Raw genomic sequence first — 18942 nt, forward strand, 5'->3', positions numbered from 1 at the left:
GCTCTACGTATACAGGTCATTCTGCCACCTTCCCCAATCCATGCATACCATCATGTTTATGTGTGATAAAATGTACAGTACATCTGCATATTTGGCTCAAGTTTCTTGAGTTAAAATTTCCTTTCTACTCATTGCCTTTCAACACAGCCTTGCCATCAGCTACTGCCTTTTAATATTGTGAAACACAAAGGTTCCAAAAGAGATCTCTGGAATATAGTTGGTTACTCCTTCTCAGATTGAGAACTTTGTTTAACACTATCCTCTACACTCCACATTCAATAATTTAATTACTTCTTCAAAGAATTTCAGTAGGTCCATAAAGCATAGCCCATTTATCCCAAATATTTAGAATGCTGATAAATTACTTTGCAGCTGTCCTATAGTAGTGTTTTCAAATAATATTTGAAATTCAGTTTCAAAAGTTAAGTTGCTGGAGCAAATTACATACTGCAAAATTATTATACCACCAGTATTTACTGTCTGTTATTGGAATTACAGAAACATGAAGCTGCCTGTCAAATTCAGCTTGCATACAGAAGTTATAATCAAAGAAAGAAGTTTCTTCAGCAAAGAATGGCTGCAATGTTTATACAAAGATTTTACAGAACATGGCAACTTGCAAAAGCTGAAAACGTGAAATACAAAAGAATCAGAGAGGCTGTAATTCTCTTGCAATCCATGTGCCGTGGATGGCTTGTTCGCAAAAAGGTATGATTTTAGTAACTGCATGTTTTGAATGCAAGTTTTGAATGAGTTCTAATTTATTGAAGCTCATTTTAAACATAATTAGCACTCTATAAACCTCCCAAAATATTTGGCTCTCTATAGAAAATACATACTGTGACTTCTACTTTTATAAGATGCATAATGAGTAAAATGATGACTTAGTGCTGCATTTTTCTCTCTTTGCTAAGATTAGAATCATAGAATGGTCTAATCTGTGCTGCAACCATTCAGCCTGTTGAGCCTATGCTGGCTCTCTACAACAGTAATTTAGCTAGTCCCACTACCCTCCCCTTTCCCTGTCACCCTCAAACTTGTTGTCTTCAGGTGCTTATCTAATTCCCTTCTGAAAGCATGGTTGATTCTCCCTCCACCACCCTTTCAGGCAATGTATTCTAGGTCGTAACTACTCGCTGTATAAAAATGTTTTTCCTCATGTTGTGTTTGGTGCTACTGCCAATCACTTTATGTCTGGTATCGACCCTTCTGCCAATGGGAATAGTTTCTCTCTATCTAGTCTGTCCAGACTGCTCATGATTTTGAACACCTCTATCAAATCTCTTCTCACCCTTTTCTTCTCTAAGGAAAACAACATCAGTAATTGAAGTTTCTCAGACTCACCAACGTCTCACCATCTCTGCCAGGCAGGCACCAGCGCAGATGCTAGCACCTTGGTGGGAATTAGAACATCGGCTAGTGTCCCAGGGCACAGCGGTGAGGGCACTTCACAGTCGCTAGAGGAGCTGGCAGAGACAGAGAATGCCGATGGTACCAGCAGTTGGAGGACTGCACATGCTCAGTTGGTGCATGATGATGTGTCTCTGGAGTCATCCGCGATGCCGGAAATGCAGCAGGGTGTGTGGGAGGATCTGGTGGAGATACATGAGGCTGTGCTTGGCTTGGTGTCCGTGGTGGAGGAGCTTACACGGACCATCACTGATGCAATGGCCGAGCGCCATGCATCCTCCATGGAGAGAGTGGCGACTCTTGAGGAGAGGCTCCTCCAGGAGGCCAATCATGGCTTCCTGGGGATGCGCTAGGACCGGCAAGCCCTCACATCGGCATTGACCTCAGCTGGTCAGTGCCAGTGTGGGAGATGGATTGGGCACCAAGTTTCCCTGCTCGGTGCCCATCCATCCACGGTGAGCAGGGAGGTCTGAAGCGACCTCATGTCGGCGCAGCAGCTGCCTGTACTCTCTGCGGGCTCCTCTCAGGGCGCTCCGGATGAGGGTGGCAGCTCCCCCACCCCTCTGCCAGTGACCGTTGCATCCGATGAGTCTGCGACGACTGGGGAGATGCCAGTTGTGGAACTTGCATATCCCTCCCAGGCGGGGCCAGCACAGGCTCCACGGGCCAGAGGACAGCTGCCAAGGTCATCGAGGCCAAGAGGACAGCAGGGTGTGCAGGCTGTCTCAGATGCCACTCCCAGCGAGGGGGCAGCACCAAGACATAGCACCTGAAAATGTAAACATAAGGCACCTTAAGCACGCCACGGGTTTATCACTGGTGCTTTTTTGTTGGCGCAGAGTGAGGTCTTTATGAGTTGGTGTGATGTTTTAACACCTTTGTCATTTTGTTTTCTTAAGTTCCTTTTGTTATAATATTAAATTCAGACATGTCGCCATGACTGAGGGTGCCTCTTTTCTTCCTGCAGGTGAATGGTTACCAATAATGTTATGAGTGATTTGTGGGACATTCAGCTTTATTAACAAGGCCCTTAGTTAATGTTCCTATCCAGACAGATTTTGCTCTCAGGTATCGAGTATAGAGCCTGCAGCCCAGGCTTGTCCTAGAGGCCCATATGTAGTGTGCTAGCTGAAGGTTCGTTGGATTAAAGCCTCCCGGGTGTCCCTGCCTCCCTGGAGTATGCCCGGGTCAACATCTATCCCCTCAGCATTTCCCCGTGCGTGCTCATCCTTGGACTCACTGCTGGACTCATCGTATGCAGCCGCAGCCACTGCGTTGACATCTTCGTGGTCCACAGCGTCCCCCGTTTCCAGCGCAAGATTGTGGAGAGCGCAGCATGTAACCACTATCAGCGACGCATGATCTGGGGTACTGGAGTGCGCCCCCTGAGCGCATTTTGAGAAGGCCGATGGCTCTCTCCACCACAGCCCTTGTGGAGGCGTGGCTACTATTGTACCACTGCTCAGCTTCTGTTCTTGGATGGCAGAGAGGCATCATGAGCTACCTTCTGAGGGAATACCCCTTGTCACCCAGCAGCCAACCATCCAGCCGGGCTGGAGCACTGAAGAGCCCTGGTACCTGGGGGTGTCTGAGGATGCAGGCATCATGGGAGCTGCCTGGGTACCTTGCCCAGACTTGTAGAATCAGGATCCTGTGGTCACACACTATCTGCATGTTCATGGAGTGGAAGCCCTTCCTGTTGACGAAGGCACCGGGCTCACTTGCTGGTGCCTTGATGGCCACGTATGCAGTCTATTGCACCCTGGATGGGGGGGAAGCCAGCAATCGCTGCGAACCTCTGGCTCGCTGTGTCTGACTTGCCTGGTCCCAACGGTAGTGGATGAAGGTCAATACACACCTGAACAGAGTGCCTGTAACCTGTTTGACACAAGTGTGGACAGCTGATTGGGAGACACCGCAAAGATCACCCACCGACCCCTGGAAGGAGCCAGAGGCATAGAAGTTGAGGGCAGCTGTGACCTTCAGAGCCACTGGCATGGGGCGTTCACCCACACAGTTCGCGGAGATCTCAGGCCCAATCACCTGACAGATATAGTTGACTGTCTCCCTTGAGAGAGGAGCCTCCTTCGACACTGTACCTTAGACATATTGAGGTAGCTTCTTTGCCACCTGTCTACCCTGGCAGCGGGATAGTGGCGTCTTCTGCGGCCCCTTCTGCCTTGGACTATCTGTTGGCCCTGCACCCTTGTGTCTGTGCCTGTCCTCCCAAAAGTGGCTCCCCTGGAGGCTGAATGTGCACTCCTGGCGTCCACCCCCTTCTAGCCCTCTCTTCCTCCTCAGAGGAGGTGCCTCCAGTGGAGAGTTCAGCTCCCATTCCCAGGCTAAGGAAAAGTTTCCTGAAATCTGCAGGCCCAAAAAAGATTCTTCACTGCAGAGTGCTGACCTGAAGGTTGAGAGTCCAGTCCAAGCAGCTGATATATGTTTTGAAGTATTGCAGATCACACAGGCAAGTATCAGTAACTTTGAAAAATCAATATTTGACAGAGCACACTCGCGGCCCCACTGAGCCCTGTTATCCCGCCTGTGGATGAGGTTTATACAAATGTGTCCTACCTGCCTGCCTGTTGCGCCCATGCGCTGACCCAAAGATTGTACAGCGCCGAAAAATTGCCGTATTGGTGTCCATATTTGAAAACTAGAATGTAATTGAATCATACCAACCCCTGCAGAACACCACTATATACTATCCTCCAGTCTGAAAAACAACTCTTCACCGCTACTCTGTTTCTCATTATTCCACCATCACTTATGCTGCCATTGTCCCTTTTTATTCAATGGGTTTCAACTTTGTTGGCAAGTCTATTACCTGTCACACTATCAAATGCCTTTTGGAAGTCCATATACACCATATCAACCCTCTGTTACCTCATCTAAAAACTCAGTTAAGTTTGTTGAGCATGATTTGCCTTTAACAAATCCATGCTGGCTTTCCTTAATTAATCCACAGTTGTTTCAAAGTTGATCGAAAAATTTAGGCGGCATAATGGGAGCAAGGCAGGGAGAAATCAATGACTGACTTAGTTTGTAGAGGAAATCTGAGCAATGCAGTCATCTTAAAATGTGTTAGCATTACATTTTATCTCTAATCTTCAGTTGAGGTTTATTAAGATTGTGTTAAAGGCTAGAATTGGTGGATGGGAGAAGAGGAGAGGAGGCTCTAAATGAAATGTAAATCTTGAGCTCAAGCTCAGAATTGGTATTAGTTAGCTGAATAAAAGAAAAAATTCTACTAAATCCCCACAGCAGTGTCTAAAGGAAATTTCATAACGTTTCAAATCCAACAGCAAAGATACAGCTACAATCGCTTGCATTCAGGGCACTGGGAATTGAGAGAGTACCTGTGAAAGTCATTACTGCCCTTAAACCATCAGCTCCTTGTGGATTGTTTGAGCATAAGTGTATTTGATTTGCCTGTGTAAGAGGCTTAAGTTACGAAGTGAAAAAATGTGATGAGTTTCAAGCTTTTTTTTTTTACTTGAATATATATTCTGTTCCACAAGGATCATGTGTGATAGGCTGTGTCACAGGTGTAAATTGTCTATTCAATATTCAAATTTAGAAATCTGACTTTTACCTAATAATTGTAATGCTACGAATGCCTATTTTATTGTGGTGATGTAACTACTTTAATTCATGATTTATTTATTTTTCCTTTTCAATTACAGCTTGTTGAGCAAAAATTGGCACAAAAGAAGCTTCGTTTTACTGCTGCTGTCTATCACCACCTTTGTGCCTTTAAGATTCAAAGAACGTACAGACGATACAGGGCTCTTAAATGTGCGAAAGAAAAGATCAATTCTGTCATTTGTATCCAGGTAAAAAAAAAATATGAAAAGGGTGAAGGTCAATCCAGATAATTAGAATTTTAAAACAGCATTTCTTAAAAAGCTGAAAGTTTAAACATGTTGATGAGGAAGAATTATTCAGGTCACTGTGTATTAAAAGTAATCTAGATGTTTACAATATCTCATGTTGACTAGAGTAATTATTCCCCGTTGTTTTTTTATTATTGTTTGAGTCTTTACAAGTCATTTCACCGTTCAAAATTGTTACAATTGAACAAAAATATTTAATCCACTGAGAAAATGACTTTCATGTAATATTGTAATGCCTTCAAATCTCCCAAAGCATTTAATATCCGTTGGATTCCTTCATGAGTAATGTCACTGTTATGTAGTAAATGTGACAGCTTATTGTACACAGCAAAGTTCCAAAACAGAAAATGAATTTAAAACTAGAAAGTCTGTTTTTGGTGGTCATGCTTGAGCAAGGAGTGTTGACCAGGATGTTTGAATCTTATGTTTTACCTGAATAGGCAAGCAGAAGACTTGTTTTGATCACTCTTCTGAAAGATGGCACCTCCAACAATGTGGCATCCCCTAAGTGTCAGCCTTGATTTTTGAACTCAATCATAGGTTGGGGCTTGAGCCCACAATCTTCTGACTCAATTTGTAGCACTAACTCCAAACCTGCTGCTACTGCTCAGTTAAGTTACTGCTACCAGTTTGTGGTTGGTAAATAGTGACTGGTATGCTCCTGTTACAACATTACCCCATTTACTTTGAATAACAACTTGTCTACCCATCCTGCTTTAACTATTTAACCCAAAATTTATTTTGGTATTTGTCAAGCTGTTCCCTAATCCATTTCTGACTGAGTGGGTGTTAAAGGCCCCTTTGATTGTCCTACTGATTTGAGGTGGTTATTTGTTGCATATATTTCATTATAGAGATGGTTCAGAACGTGTCTTCAACGCAGCAGATACCTTGATGATCGTCAGAAGATCATTGTAGTACAGCGAACTGTGAGGGTTTGGCTCATACGACGTCACAGAGCTGCTGTTGTAATTCAGAAAGTTGTGAGGCGTTTTATTTATAGAACTCGGAAACAAAGATTTCACAGTGGAATTGTCAAAATACAGGTACTCAAACTTTAATTGTGGTTGGCTGTTGAAATGAGTTTAAGCATTTGCTGCATCTGAGCAACTTATGAGAAAGAAAGGTTATTCATATAATTTAGTTTTCTGGTTATTTTTGGAGTTTGTAAAATATCATTTAGACTGTATATATATATATATTGATTTAAAATCAATTGTGGTGTTATTGTAATGCCGATTTGCAACGGTACACTTGAAATATTGAGCTTTATAAATGCACTTTAATATGATCTTGATAGAACTGAAGTTTACTGGAATGATTCACTTATTTGTCAAAGAAAATATTGAAATAAATTTCTAATTTTGTAGGCTTTGTGGAAAGGATATTGCTTACGCAAGAAAACCAACAATCCTCAAATAATTACTATCAGACGCCGCATTAAACAGGCTAATCAGAACAGCACTGATGAGCAGAAATTGTGTAACAGGACTGCTGTAGCTCTGGATTACATTCTGAAGTTCAAACATTTCTCTCACATTCTTGCAGCTTTACAGCATTTAGGTTTGCATATTTCCATTTTCTTCATTTATGCAATACAATAAGATTAACTGACAATGCACTTTATTTATTAAGGTTAGTTTTAATTGAGTCTTTCGTTGGAGCACAGAGAAAGGTTAACTGTAGCTATATCTATTTTAGTTTTATACTGCGGGAGTGGGACTTGGATATAATTATAAAAGATGGGATCCTGGCAAGAGCAGCATTTATTGCCAGTGCCTTGTTGCCCTGAGGCAGTGGTGATGGGGCTGCTTCTTGAATCTCTAGTAGTGGCTTGCTAGACCAGAGGGCAGTTAAGAGTCAACCACACTGATTTGGCACTGGAGCCATGTGTAGCCCAGCCCAGGGCTACCTGCTTCCTTCCCTCAGGGGCTTTAATGAACTTGGGTTTTTACAGCATTTCAAAGCATCATTAGTCCAAGCCTCTGAATTACTAGTGCAATAACATAACCATTATGTTAACATACCTCTTTCAATGGAGAGTTTGATTAATGAGCTCTACAGTCTTTTTTGAACTATTTCCAAGTTTTCTGAAGCTGACGCTATATTGATAACGATAGTTTTTATTTGCTATAAGTGAGGCTCAATACATTACACTATTTGAGCAACAGTTTACTACAGTCACTAACCGAGTTTCCCAAAGATACATGTTTGGTCCTCTCTCTCTCATTGTTCTACTGTTACTCTTATATCATCTGATGGTATGGAATGCTGATTGCACTCACAACCAACACTCTGCTGTTAGACAGTCTGTCTGACAACAGGTTCTAGATGAACCAGGACTTCTCCAGTTGAACATTGGAGCAATTGAAACCATTATTTTCTCCCTGGTGAGCCCTGCTCATTTCCCACCCTTTTGCTCACCTGGACTGTGCATAATCTTAGCATTCTGTCAAATCCAGACCAGATCTGCATTACCATATTCTATCCATCATGATCCATGCTTAATTCCACCTCTGCAAAGCTGCTTGCTTTGGCACCAGCCTTTATCCCATTGATGATAACATGCTGATCTACATTTTGATCACCTCTGAGCTTTGCTTATCTGATATGACCTATGCCAACTTCCAGCTCAACAGGAGATTCTCTGGTTACAACTGAAAAGATAAGAGTGGAACCGGATGGGATTGTCCCACTCAATTGGACAGCTGAAGAGAGACACTGGAGAAAGATGATGGGGTCAACTGTGTCAGGCGGCAGACTGGTCAAAAATAAAGAGTGACAGAACATCCTGATCATAGAAGATGTAATTTGTGACTGATTGATATTGTTTCAGTGCTAGTGCAGAGGGTGAAACTTGATTGAAGAGGTTCAAACCTCTTGGTTGCTGGAAAGATGAGCACTGAGTTGAGAGGTGACAACACTTTTGGGAGAAAAGGGAGGTTGCAGATGGGGCAGTAGTTTGCAATGGGATGTTTGCTCATTGTCTTCTCTGTCAAGTGCTCTTAAAATGTTTTTCCTTGTTTAAAACTGCTCTTCAAGTGGATATTGACCTTAATTCTAATTTCATAAAGGTACCTGCTAATTCTAGCCACAAAACATCCCATAATTTTAACATGAATCATTTGTTAATTTCTTTTCAGAGGTTGCAACTAGGCTATCTTCCATTTGTTGTGAAAATCTCGCCCGAAGTGGAGCAACGCCTATTATCTTAATTTTGATCAGAAGTTGCAACCGCAGTGTGCCTTCTATGGATGTCATTAAGTGTGCAGTTCAAGTTCTCTTCAACCTTTCAAAGGTATCATCTGTTTTAAATGGCATTAACCCATTACAAAATTCTCACCTGTGTTCAAAAAGGCAGTGAGGTTCTTCAGGGTAATAGTGTGGGTAGCCTCCTGTTTTGTAACGGATGTAAAGAAATAAATATGTTAAATCTAAATTAGTACTCTGTATGTGGGTGTATAGTTGACTTGTTACAAGTTATAATTGTGTACATTCCTCCACCCAAATACATTTTTAATTGCCCTGTGTACTTAAATATTATTTAACTGGAGCTAACCTCCTGCTTGGAACAGTCATATTTTGTTTTGGAGGGGCTTGGCTACAAAAACATTTTAAACAACCAAACATATTTTCTCAGTTATACACCTTAATTTTAAACAGAAGAGCTACTATTAGTAGATTTGCTGCATAAGACTATGGTCTGTCCAGTTCACCTTCTACCATCCTGGTAATTGCAAGATATAATGGTAATGGAGGAGTTGATTAATAGTGATCAATTGCTATCGTTTGATCTACAATTGACCCAAAATTGAGGTGAGGGAAACATGGGTATTGGGAGGCTTTGGGAACAATGGGCTGGATTTGGCCTTCCCGACATTGGATAAACCCGCATCAAGTGACTGAAATGGATTTGAGGGGTCCTTAAATTTGAAGTTCCCAGCCAATTCCTGCTGGACGCCATTTTGACTGGCATGGGATGTATGGCTGGTTGCAACCTGACATGCACCCAAAGTGATGTCGGGTTCAGCCTTTTAAATGTATTTGTATTAAATATCAATCAAGACGTAGAGCAGCCAATTCCCCTAAGTTTGAGATCTTTGGTGAAGCGGGTAGGTTCCTGAAGCCTGTGTGAAATACTACAGGTCATCAGTTCATAAACCTTGGGGGAAGCCTGTTGTAGTCGGGAACTTTTCGACAGGTAAGTTTAAAAGATGTTGCCAGCTTGACATGTCATAATTAGATGTTTTATGATAATTTAAGCATATTTTTAATGCAGTGCTTGAAGATAGGGCTTTATTCTTTAAAGATAAGTGACCATTAAATTGGCCAGCATTGTGAAAGTGTTCAGATGCATTGGAGTACTTTCTTCAGAGGATATATGGCCCCATGCATTCAGCACTATTAAGATGTATCATTTGAACCTGGTACTTTAACCTTTACATTGATTCAAAATCCAGCCATCTATTCAGCCATTTTGAAGCAGTGGAGCGGAAGGCCTTCTGTTGCCTATGTAGGGAATATTGGGTGTGAGGGGTGAGAACGATGGTGCAGAACACTCATGTACAGAACTGGGTCGATGTCTGAGTGAATGAATGTGGGCCCTGTTACTTGCCTGACTCAACATTTGCTGCCTCCGTTCCCATCTGGGGCCTGCTTCAGGAGGCAGCAGCCCCGATACCATGTGGTGAAAATATGATGAGCATGCGGTAATACAACATCGGGAAATGGACTGACCTGGAATTTCTGACACTAATATAAAAACTCTACCCCCTGTCTCCAGTCACCTGTTGTCCCCAAGTATGCCACACTTACCATGCATCATGCCTCATTATTCATACTGTAGCCCAAAATATCACCTGAAAGAAATCCATCCACTTTGCATTTAAGAATCAACCAGTACTGTTTGCATCCAGCTTCTGTGGAACCTGGTCTATATCTTGATAACTTGCTCACAGAAATAATGGGTGGAATTTTAACTGTGGCATGCCATTCTTGATGGTGTAACCAGAACTGTACGCCACTCCGCTCTCTTGCTTTTTCCTGTTTTCCACTCGATTCTAAATAAAATCTGTGCAGACGGCGTGCAAGGGAAATGTGCATTTCTGCAGCGGAGGAAGCTCTTCATTGGTGAAACCCGCTGACAATTCTGCAGCTACTGACAGTCTATAAAAGAGCCTCCTGGACAAAAAGGGAGGCTCTACATCACGGCCACAACTTTGCTGCCAAACGCCAGTGCCCTTCCTCTACAATGCCTTCCCTGGATGACAGCAACCTGACCAGCCCTCCCCTCTGGTGCTGCCTGCTGCTGGCAATACGACCTCTGTTGTTGACCAGCAAGAGCTCGCCTTTGTCATACCCTCTCCTCCTGCTCCTGGGTATAGGTGACTCATAGGTACTCCAGCAATTGAATAGTGTGAAGTAGAGAGACATTGTTGAGAGAATATGTGTGTCCATGGATTTCATCCATAGAACAGATGAGCAGTGAGATTTTCCTTCCGTGGTCTTCAACAAAAGCTCCACCCACCACACACTGGGCTCCTCTCACTTCGATCCCCAATCCTGGCATGCCACGTGCTCCTGGAGACATTGCAGAATGGTCATTGTAAGGCTTGCGATAGAAACTGTCACCTTCACGCTTGTTCCCACCACCTACTCACACATCCCCCCACCAAAGGATGTCAGGCCCTTCCCTCTTCCAAACCTGATGATCCTAACCCCACCTCCCCTACCCCGACTTGTCCATGCCAATCTCGAGCCTTCATACAAGCTGCCATTCTCCTGCTCCCCTCCATTGTGCCATAGAATTCAGCAAAGAAAACCACTGACCTTAGACACCACTGCACAAAGCTGACTGGTGCATGCCACTTATAAATGAGTATGAACCAGGTGCCACAAGATTCTTATGTGCCGCTAATTTTATCTTAAATGTAGAATGTAATTATAAAAGTTTTGCGTCAATGAGTATTCATGGCATGCAAATGTTTGATAAGTGGGAACCTCTCCCAGGCCAGCATGAGGCCCGACATGCCATAAACACACTGCTGACTTAATCTCTGCATCTCAACGTGACATCAGGGAAACACAAGCTCAGCTCCCACCTAATTCAGTCACCCCGCACACTGCATTTCCCACCTTTGTGGGCTCCATAAAATCTCCCCTAGTGTTTCCAAAGATTATTTTTGAATTTACCTGCTTCAAGTGCAGACTATGCCCTCTTTTTGTATCTGAAGCAAGGTAAAACAGCCTCACATGGTACACGTGATCTAATCTGCTTCACCTTCCATAGGACCCCTCTTGTATCGTACTTGGAATGTCTTTGGTTTCTGCTGTTAATGACACTTATTGAATTACGCCCATTCGCAATATTTCAACTATGTGACCTCGAATATGTTGGTCTGGTGCATGGTTTTCCTTTTCTGATTGATGATTCCTTTGAGTCTCATCTTCAACTGCAAACAGGTCCAATTACAAATCACAGTTAACGTTTTCTGTCTTTAAAAATTTCACGTTGGAAAAGACAGGCTTATTCTGAACATTTTAGATTCTTTATTTGACACCATGAGGACTTGGATGATAACTGTTCACACATTCCACTGGATTAATATTCAGGATTTTGCTGAGCTGTATACCTTCAATAGGTGCTGATGGTGAACAGGAATCTGTCATTGCATCTCACAATCTCTTTTCTTCATACCCCACCTCCCTCATAGTGGATGGTTTTTCTGTTTTGCGCCAAGTAATTGTAAATTAGCTGTTCCTTTCTATGGTTTTCTTTCCTTGTTTTCAACATAAGGATTTAGCTTAATTTTAGCTATGAATGACTAAAATTGAGTTTTGATTTCATGATCTCCAGTATCAGAAAACCTCTGCAGTGGTGTACGAAGTGGACAATTCCATTAATACCTTACTCGACCTGTTGCACATGTACAGAGGGAAAGCTGGTGACAAAACATCAGACAAGTGTGGCAGCATTTTTACTAAGGTTTGCTGTTTACTGGCCCTTCTGTCAAAGGATTCAAAGAGGGCGTTGGTGAGTAAATGCATCTTCAAGTGTATGTTGTAAAATTTTTAGTTATAGACAAATTTGCACATCAGTTTGAAAAAGATGTTTAATTTGGCAACTGGCTGTCCTGCTTCATAATTGATATTTAATACAAATACTGTGGAACAATTAATCTAAAGAATAGACTGCAAAAGCATAGTCGCCAGACCAGAATTTATGCAATAGGCCTCTATTTGAATTGGGTTTACTCCTACTTTGCCACCTCAGCTCTCAAATGCATTGACACTTGGCCATGCTGCCAGCTACCCTCTGGTAATTTACAAATTGGCTAAGCCTCATGCATGAGCCCCAACTTTGCATAGAGGCAGGCTATTTTATGTAAGAGCATCATCTGAATTGATTGGCTGAGAGGCAGGAAGCAGAGGGCGATGGTAGAGGGATGTTTCTGTGATTGGAAGTCTGTTTCCAGTGGGATTCAGCAGGGCTCGGTGCTGGGACCGTTGCTGTTTATGATGTACATAAATAATTCGGACTTAAATGTAGCGGGTATGATCAAGAAGTTCACGGATGACAAGAAAATTGGTAGGGTGGTAAATAGTGAGGAAGATAACCGGAAACGACAGGAGGATATCAATGGACTGGTCAGGTGGGCAGAGCAGTGGCAAATGGAACTCAACCTGGATAAGTGTGAGGCAATGCACTTGGGGAGGGCTAACAAGGCAAACTAGGACCCTGGAAAGTACTGAAGATCAGAGGGACCTTGGTGTGCATATCCACAGATCCCTGAAGGTAGTAGGGCAGGTAGATAAGAAGGCTTATGGGATATTTGCCTTTATTAGCCGAGGCATTGAATACAAGAGCAGGGAGGTTATGCTGGAACTGTATAAAATGCTGGTTAGGCCACAACTGGAGTACTGCGTGCAGTTCTGGTCACCACATTATAGGAAGAATGTGATTGCACTTGAGAGGGTGCAGAGGAGATTTACCAGGATGCTGCCTGGGATGGAAGGTCTGAGCTATGAGGAAAGATTGGATAGTCTGGGGTTGTTTTCCTTGGAGCAGTGAAGGTTGGGAGGGAACCTAATGGAGGTGTATAAGATTTATGAGGGTCATAGATAGGGTGGATAGGAAGGCACTTTTTCCATTAGTAGAGGGCTCAATAACTAGGGGGTATAGATTTAAGATAAGAGGTAGAAAGCTAAGAGGGTTGAGGAGAATTTCTTTCACCCAGAGGGTGGTGGATGTCTGGAACTCATTGCCTGAAAGGGTGGTTGAGTCAGAAACTCTCGTAACATTTAAGAAGTATTTATATATTCACTCAAGTTGCCAAGCACTGGAAAATGGGTCAGATTTTTGTTACCTGGTGCAGAACACGATGGGCCGAATGGCCTCCTTCTGTGCTCTAAACATCTATGAGTCTGAGTCCTGTTTGCCATAGAGGGGAATTAGATTGTAATGAGGAGCCTTTTTAAAAATGTCTCTTCTCATCATTCCACTTTCTACCACACTTTCTTCCAATCTTAGTCAATTGTAGCACCCCTGCTATCCTCCCAACTGTGATTGATGAAATCATCACACATTAGGGATCAACCTGGCGATCTCCTGATCTGCACAGCCCCACACCTGCTGGCTCTGTTGAAGAAAGTTAGAAGAGTTGACATGTGCAGTTTTTACAGAAAAAGTGATTGCAACTACACCAAACATTTACAATATACACCAAATGAGGAAAAGCTATATAACTAGCAAAGATTCACTGCATAAATTCCATCGGCTGAATCTTTGACGTAGGGGCGGGGCCCGCTTGTCGAGTTGTAAAATGACGCAGGGTGATGTCGGGCGTGTGTCCCAATGTCACCGCGTGTCATTTAGATTTTCAGTTAGGCGGGCACACAGCCAAGTCGGCTGTGCGCCTGCTGAACGTCAAAGGCCTGTTAAGGCCATTAATGAACTAACTAAGCCTATTGAGAAAGCTGCCCGTTCAACCTTAAGGTTGTTGGGCAGGCAAAGAGCCCAGGCGACCTTCGCATTTTTCATGGAACCTCATCCACAGGCCGGATGAGGCTTCATGAAGGGTTTATAAATTAAGTAAATGTTTTCATTAAAGTTCGTTGGCATGTCCCAGCTCACGTGACACTGTCACATGAGCTGGGGCATGTTTTAAAATATTTTTGTTTCTTTATTAAAATTTTTGGAAGGTAAACTAATCTCCCTGAGGAGGCTCTTTCGCGTGTGGGCCAATTAAGGCGGGCCTTAATTGGCCCGCCCACATAAAATGGCAGCACAGACCGATCGGGGGCGCCAATCGGGTCTGTGCCCGCCCCTGCACAACCCCCACCAATGGGGAAATTTCTACCCCACATTCTCTTACTCCTTATAATTATGAGCTTTGCTCCTGTGGCAAATTAATTACAGCAAGCCTGAAAGAAACTGTCATTTAGCTCATTTGACTAAGCTCAGCCCACAAAATTTTTTTCCATTGGTTTTGTGCTGACAGGTACTTTTTTTAGCTTATAAATATTTCATTGGTGAATAACTGACTATGGGGTTCAATTTGTGCTCCAACATAAGCAAATTCCAGCTCTAAGCAATGCTGCCTAGGAGAACTTAATTTTAAAATACATAAATGCTAGAGATCAGTGGATGTTGGTCTCCATGATTCAACAATGTTAGTACACGAGTATCATGATCTATCCCACCATGCACAGGCGGCAAAGAGGATCATCTGAAATCTGAAGCACTTTAAATAGCTCCTAGCCTAATGCTTCAATATCCGCTGACCTTAAAGCAACTCTGGCATCTATACATCCTTAGAGCTGTGGATGTCTGTGATAACTTGCCCCTGAGGGATCTTTGAGTATCACTTAGATCAAGTAAGTGTCTGGTGACAACTTCTAATGAAATGGGGTTCTGTAAAATTCAACTTGAGCTGTCTTTTGCATTTGAATATCAAATGTGATTGTTGTAAACGCTGACTTGTTTGACACTAAATCTTAGACTTTGTCACATTTGAGAATAATGATTGCAAATCATGTAGCCATCAGATTATTGCAAATGATAATTTTATTTTCAACTAATATGCAGACAATGCAGGTATGACATGCCAGCCTGGTTCTTCAAACTACCCTGGTTCAATGAAGAGTGCAGGAGAATATGCGAGGTGCAGCACTAGGCATGACTAAAAATGAGGTGTCAACATGGTGAAGCTACAAGACAGGACTTCTTGTGTGCTAAGCAGCATGCAATAGACAGAACTGAGTGATCCCACAACCAATGGATCAGATCTAAGCTCTGCAGTCCTGCCACATCCAGTCCTGAATGGTTGTGGACAATTAAACAACTAACTGGAGGAGGAGGCTCCACAAATTTCCTAACCCTCAATGACGGGGGAGTCCAGCACATCAGTGCAAAAGAGAAGGCTGAAACATTTACAATCATCTTCAGCCAGAAGTGTCGAGTGGATGATCCATCATGGCCTCCTCTGGAGGCCCCCAGCATCGCAGATGCTAGTCTTCAGCCAATTTGATTCACTTCGTGATATCAAGAAACGGCTGAAGGCACTGGATACTGAAATGGCTATGGGCTCTGGCAATAGTAGTGAAGACTTGTGCTCCAGAGCTAGCCGCGCCCCTAGCCAAGCTGTTCCAGTACAGCTACAATACTGGCATCTACCCAACAATGTAGAAAATTGCCCAGGTATGTCCTGTCCACAAAAAACAGGACAAATCCAACCTGGCCAAATACCACCGGATCATCAGCAAATTGACACTAACTCAGCAATAACCTGCTCATTGACACTCCGTTTGGGTTCTGCCAAGGCCACTGAGCTCTTGACCTCAATGCAGCCTTGGTCCAAACGTGGACAAAAGAGCTAAACTCAAGAGGTGAAGTGAGAATGACTGCTCTTGATATTAAAGCAGCATTTGCGTGTGTGGCATCAAGGAGCCCTAGCAAAACTTGGAATTGGGGGGAAAACTCTCCACAGGTTACAGTCATACCTAGCTCGAAGGGAGATGGTTGTGGTTGTTGGAGGTCAGTCATCTCAGCGCCAGGACATCACTGCAGGAGTTCCTCAGTGTCCTAAGCCCAACCGTCTTCAGCTGCTTCATCAATGATCTTCCTTCCATCATACGGTCAGAAGTGGGGATGTTCACTGATGATTGCACAATGGTCAGCACCATTTGTGACTCCTCAGCTACTGAAGCAGTCCATGTCCAAACGCAGCAAGAGCTGGACAACATTCAGGTTTGGGTCGCAAAATGATGAGCTACATTTGGCACCACACAAGTGCCAAGCAATAACTATTTCCAACAAGAGAGAATCCAACTATTTCCCCTTGATGTTCAATGGCATTACCATCACTGAATCCCTCATTATCAACAACCTCTTTGACCAGAAACTGAACTGGACTAGCCATATAAATAGTGTGGCTACAAGAGCAGGTCTGAGACTGGCAATTCTGCAAGAGTAACTCGCCTTCTGACTCCACAAAGCCTGTCCACTATCTACAAGGCACAAGTCAAATGTGTTGGAATACTCTCCACTTGCCTGGATGAGTGCAGCTCCAACAACACCCGAAGCTCAACACCATCCAGGACAAAGCAGCCCACTTGATTGGCACCCCTCCATCATCTTCAAAATCACTCTCTCCACCACCGATGCACAGTGGCAACAGTGTGTACAATCTACAAGATGCACTGCAGCAACTCACCAAGGCGCCTTGGACAGCACCTTCCAAACCTGCGACCTCTACCACCAATAAGGGCTGCAGATGCATGCCGCTCTCAAGTTCCCCTCCAAGCCACACACCATCCTGGCTTGGAACTGTACCGCCGTTCCTTCACTCTTGCTGAGTCAAAATCCTGGAACTCCCTTCCTAACAGCACTGTGGGTGTACCTACACTGCATGGACTGCAGCGGTTCAAGAAGGTGGCTTGCCACTGCTTTCTCAAGGGCAATTAGGGATAGGCAATAAATGTTGGCCTAGCCAGTGACACCCACATCCCGTGAAAGAATGTAAAAAAGTGTTCGCTTCACATTGAAGATACAGTGAGTTATTGGTGTATACGACGATCATGGAGATATTTGACTGTAATGATAATTCCAATCATTGAATGTGTTATCTGTGGCTTTGTTAGATAGAAGGATTGCGATCATACAATTTTACATCTGTTAAAAGGACATTGTGTTTTAAAACACAAATATAATAAGTAGATTTAAAAAGACTACATTCTGAAATTAATGTCAACAATGTACTTTATTTTATCTGCATAAAATGGCAATTCTGTTAGCTAATTTTGCTGAGACTAATTGTATTTGCAGAGAATAAATAATTGGGTCATGGTTAATTTCTTGTTGATTTCTCCTTTTTTTTCCCCACCACAATAGAGAATAGAAATGGGGATTTGGATTAATCTGATGCACTATATAATGGTGGATTTTGATTTCAGGAGGTGCGAAGCTTGCCCAGAGCAGTGGATCGTATCCGTAGCATTTATGAGCTAGCTGTGAGAAAACACAAGATGGATATAGATAGAATAAATGTTAAGTTGCGGATGTCTGCCCCTTGCAATGGTGTTTCATATATTCCAGCTACACCTGTGCGAACAAGATTAGTTTCTAAGTAAGAAACCATTTTCTCACCTTTGAATTATGTCATCATCATTCTCTTGCACTCCCTTTTCTATTTTCCTGTTTGTCTATAACACTATCCTGAGCTTTTGTTCTTGTTTCTGTGTTGCAGACTAAATCCAGACTGGGTATTAAGGAGAGACAATGTGAAAGAAATTGTAGACCCTCTGAAAGCCATTCAGTTGGTTGTGGATACACTTGGAATTTCTACTTAAAACGTCAATAATGGAAAATAATAGTGGAATTTTTCGATAAATGTTCATGTAAATGTGTATGAAAAAACAAATTCTTAAACCTTATCCAATTGTATTCATTGTATATTGTTTGTCAATGTTGTTAAGTTTGGTTTGGTTTCACATGCATCTTTCCTCTGTATGTTAAATATCATGATGAAAGATTATTCTCCACCTCTAATCTGAAAAACATGTGGGAACAAAATTATTTCTGTGGATTATTTCTTACAGTCTTTGAAATGAATTGGTTGAATTTGTTAATATTTTTGTACAGTCTACATAGCTTGGTTTTTATTACAATTTAGAAATAAATTTTTACAATACTGTATGCAATGAGCAATACAGAAATGTTTTGTCACATCAATTTTTTTCTCTAGCTACCTTGCTGAATTATATTAACATTTTGAGGAGGGGAAAAACATCATGCACATGAAACTATCACAGACCCATTCCTTCAATTTGTATTACAAGGTCATTCCATTGTAGTTAGTAGGCAAAGACTAATTTAGAAAGTACCATGTGCTTTGTAAAAATAAATTAGCTGAATAAATACAACACTTTTTTGGGTTTTACATGTTGGATTAGAGTTTACTGCTATCTCTGCTTGTTCTCTTTGTCTCTCTAGAATATTACACAAGGACAATAATTTATTAGTAAAGTCTTTTCACTGCATTTGGACGGTCCCAAACTCCAGTACAAGCTGCATCTTTACCTAGGCTGTTCCAATGCAACTGCAACACTGACATTGACCTTTCATTGTGGAAAATTG

General features: G+C 42.6%; 1 protein-coding gene across 2 annotated transcripts in view; it reads left to right on the top strand.

Moving 5' to 3' along the window:
* aspm (assembly factor for spindle microtubules) overlaps positions 1-18521 on the top strand; it is an 84836-nt gene extending 66315 nt beyond the window's left edge. For both annotated transcript variants that reach the window (XM_078561719.1, XM_078561717.1), the window contains exons 22-29: positions 499-708; positions 5097-5246; positions 6161-6352; positions 6677-6869; positions 8450-8604; positions 12163-12339; positions 17760-17932; positions 18053-18521. In XM_078561719.1, the coding sequence (XP_078417845.1) occupies positions 499-708; positions 5097-5246; positions 6161-6352; positions 6677-6869; positions 8450-8604; positions 12163-12339; positions 17760-17932; positions 18053-18155 (1353 nt within the window). In that variant the 3' untranslated portion in view covers positions 18156-18521. The remainder of the gene's footprint in view (positions 1-498; positions 709-5096; positions 5247-6160; positions 6353-6676; positions 6870-8449; positions 8605-12162; positions 12340-17759; positions 17933-18052) is intronic.
* The last annotated feature ends 421 nt before the right edge of the window (positions 18522-18942 follow it).

Source organism: Cetorhinus maximus, chromosome 17 (assembly GCF_964194155.1).
Source record: "Cetorhinus maximus chromosome 17, sCetMax3.hap1.1, whole genome shotgun sequence".
Classification (NCBI taxonomy): Eukaryota; Metazoa; Chordata; class Chondrichthyes; order Lamniformes; family Cetorhinidae; genus Cetorhinus; species Cetorhinus maximus.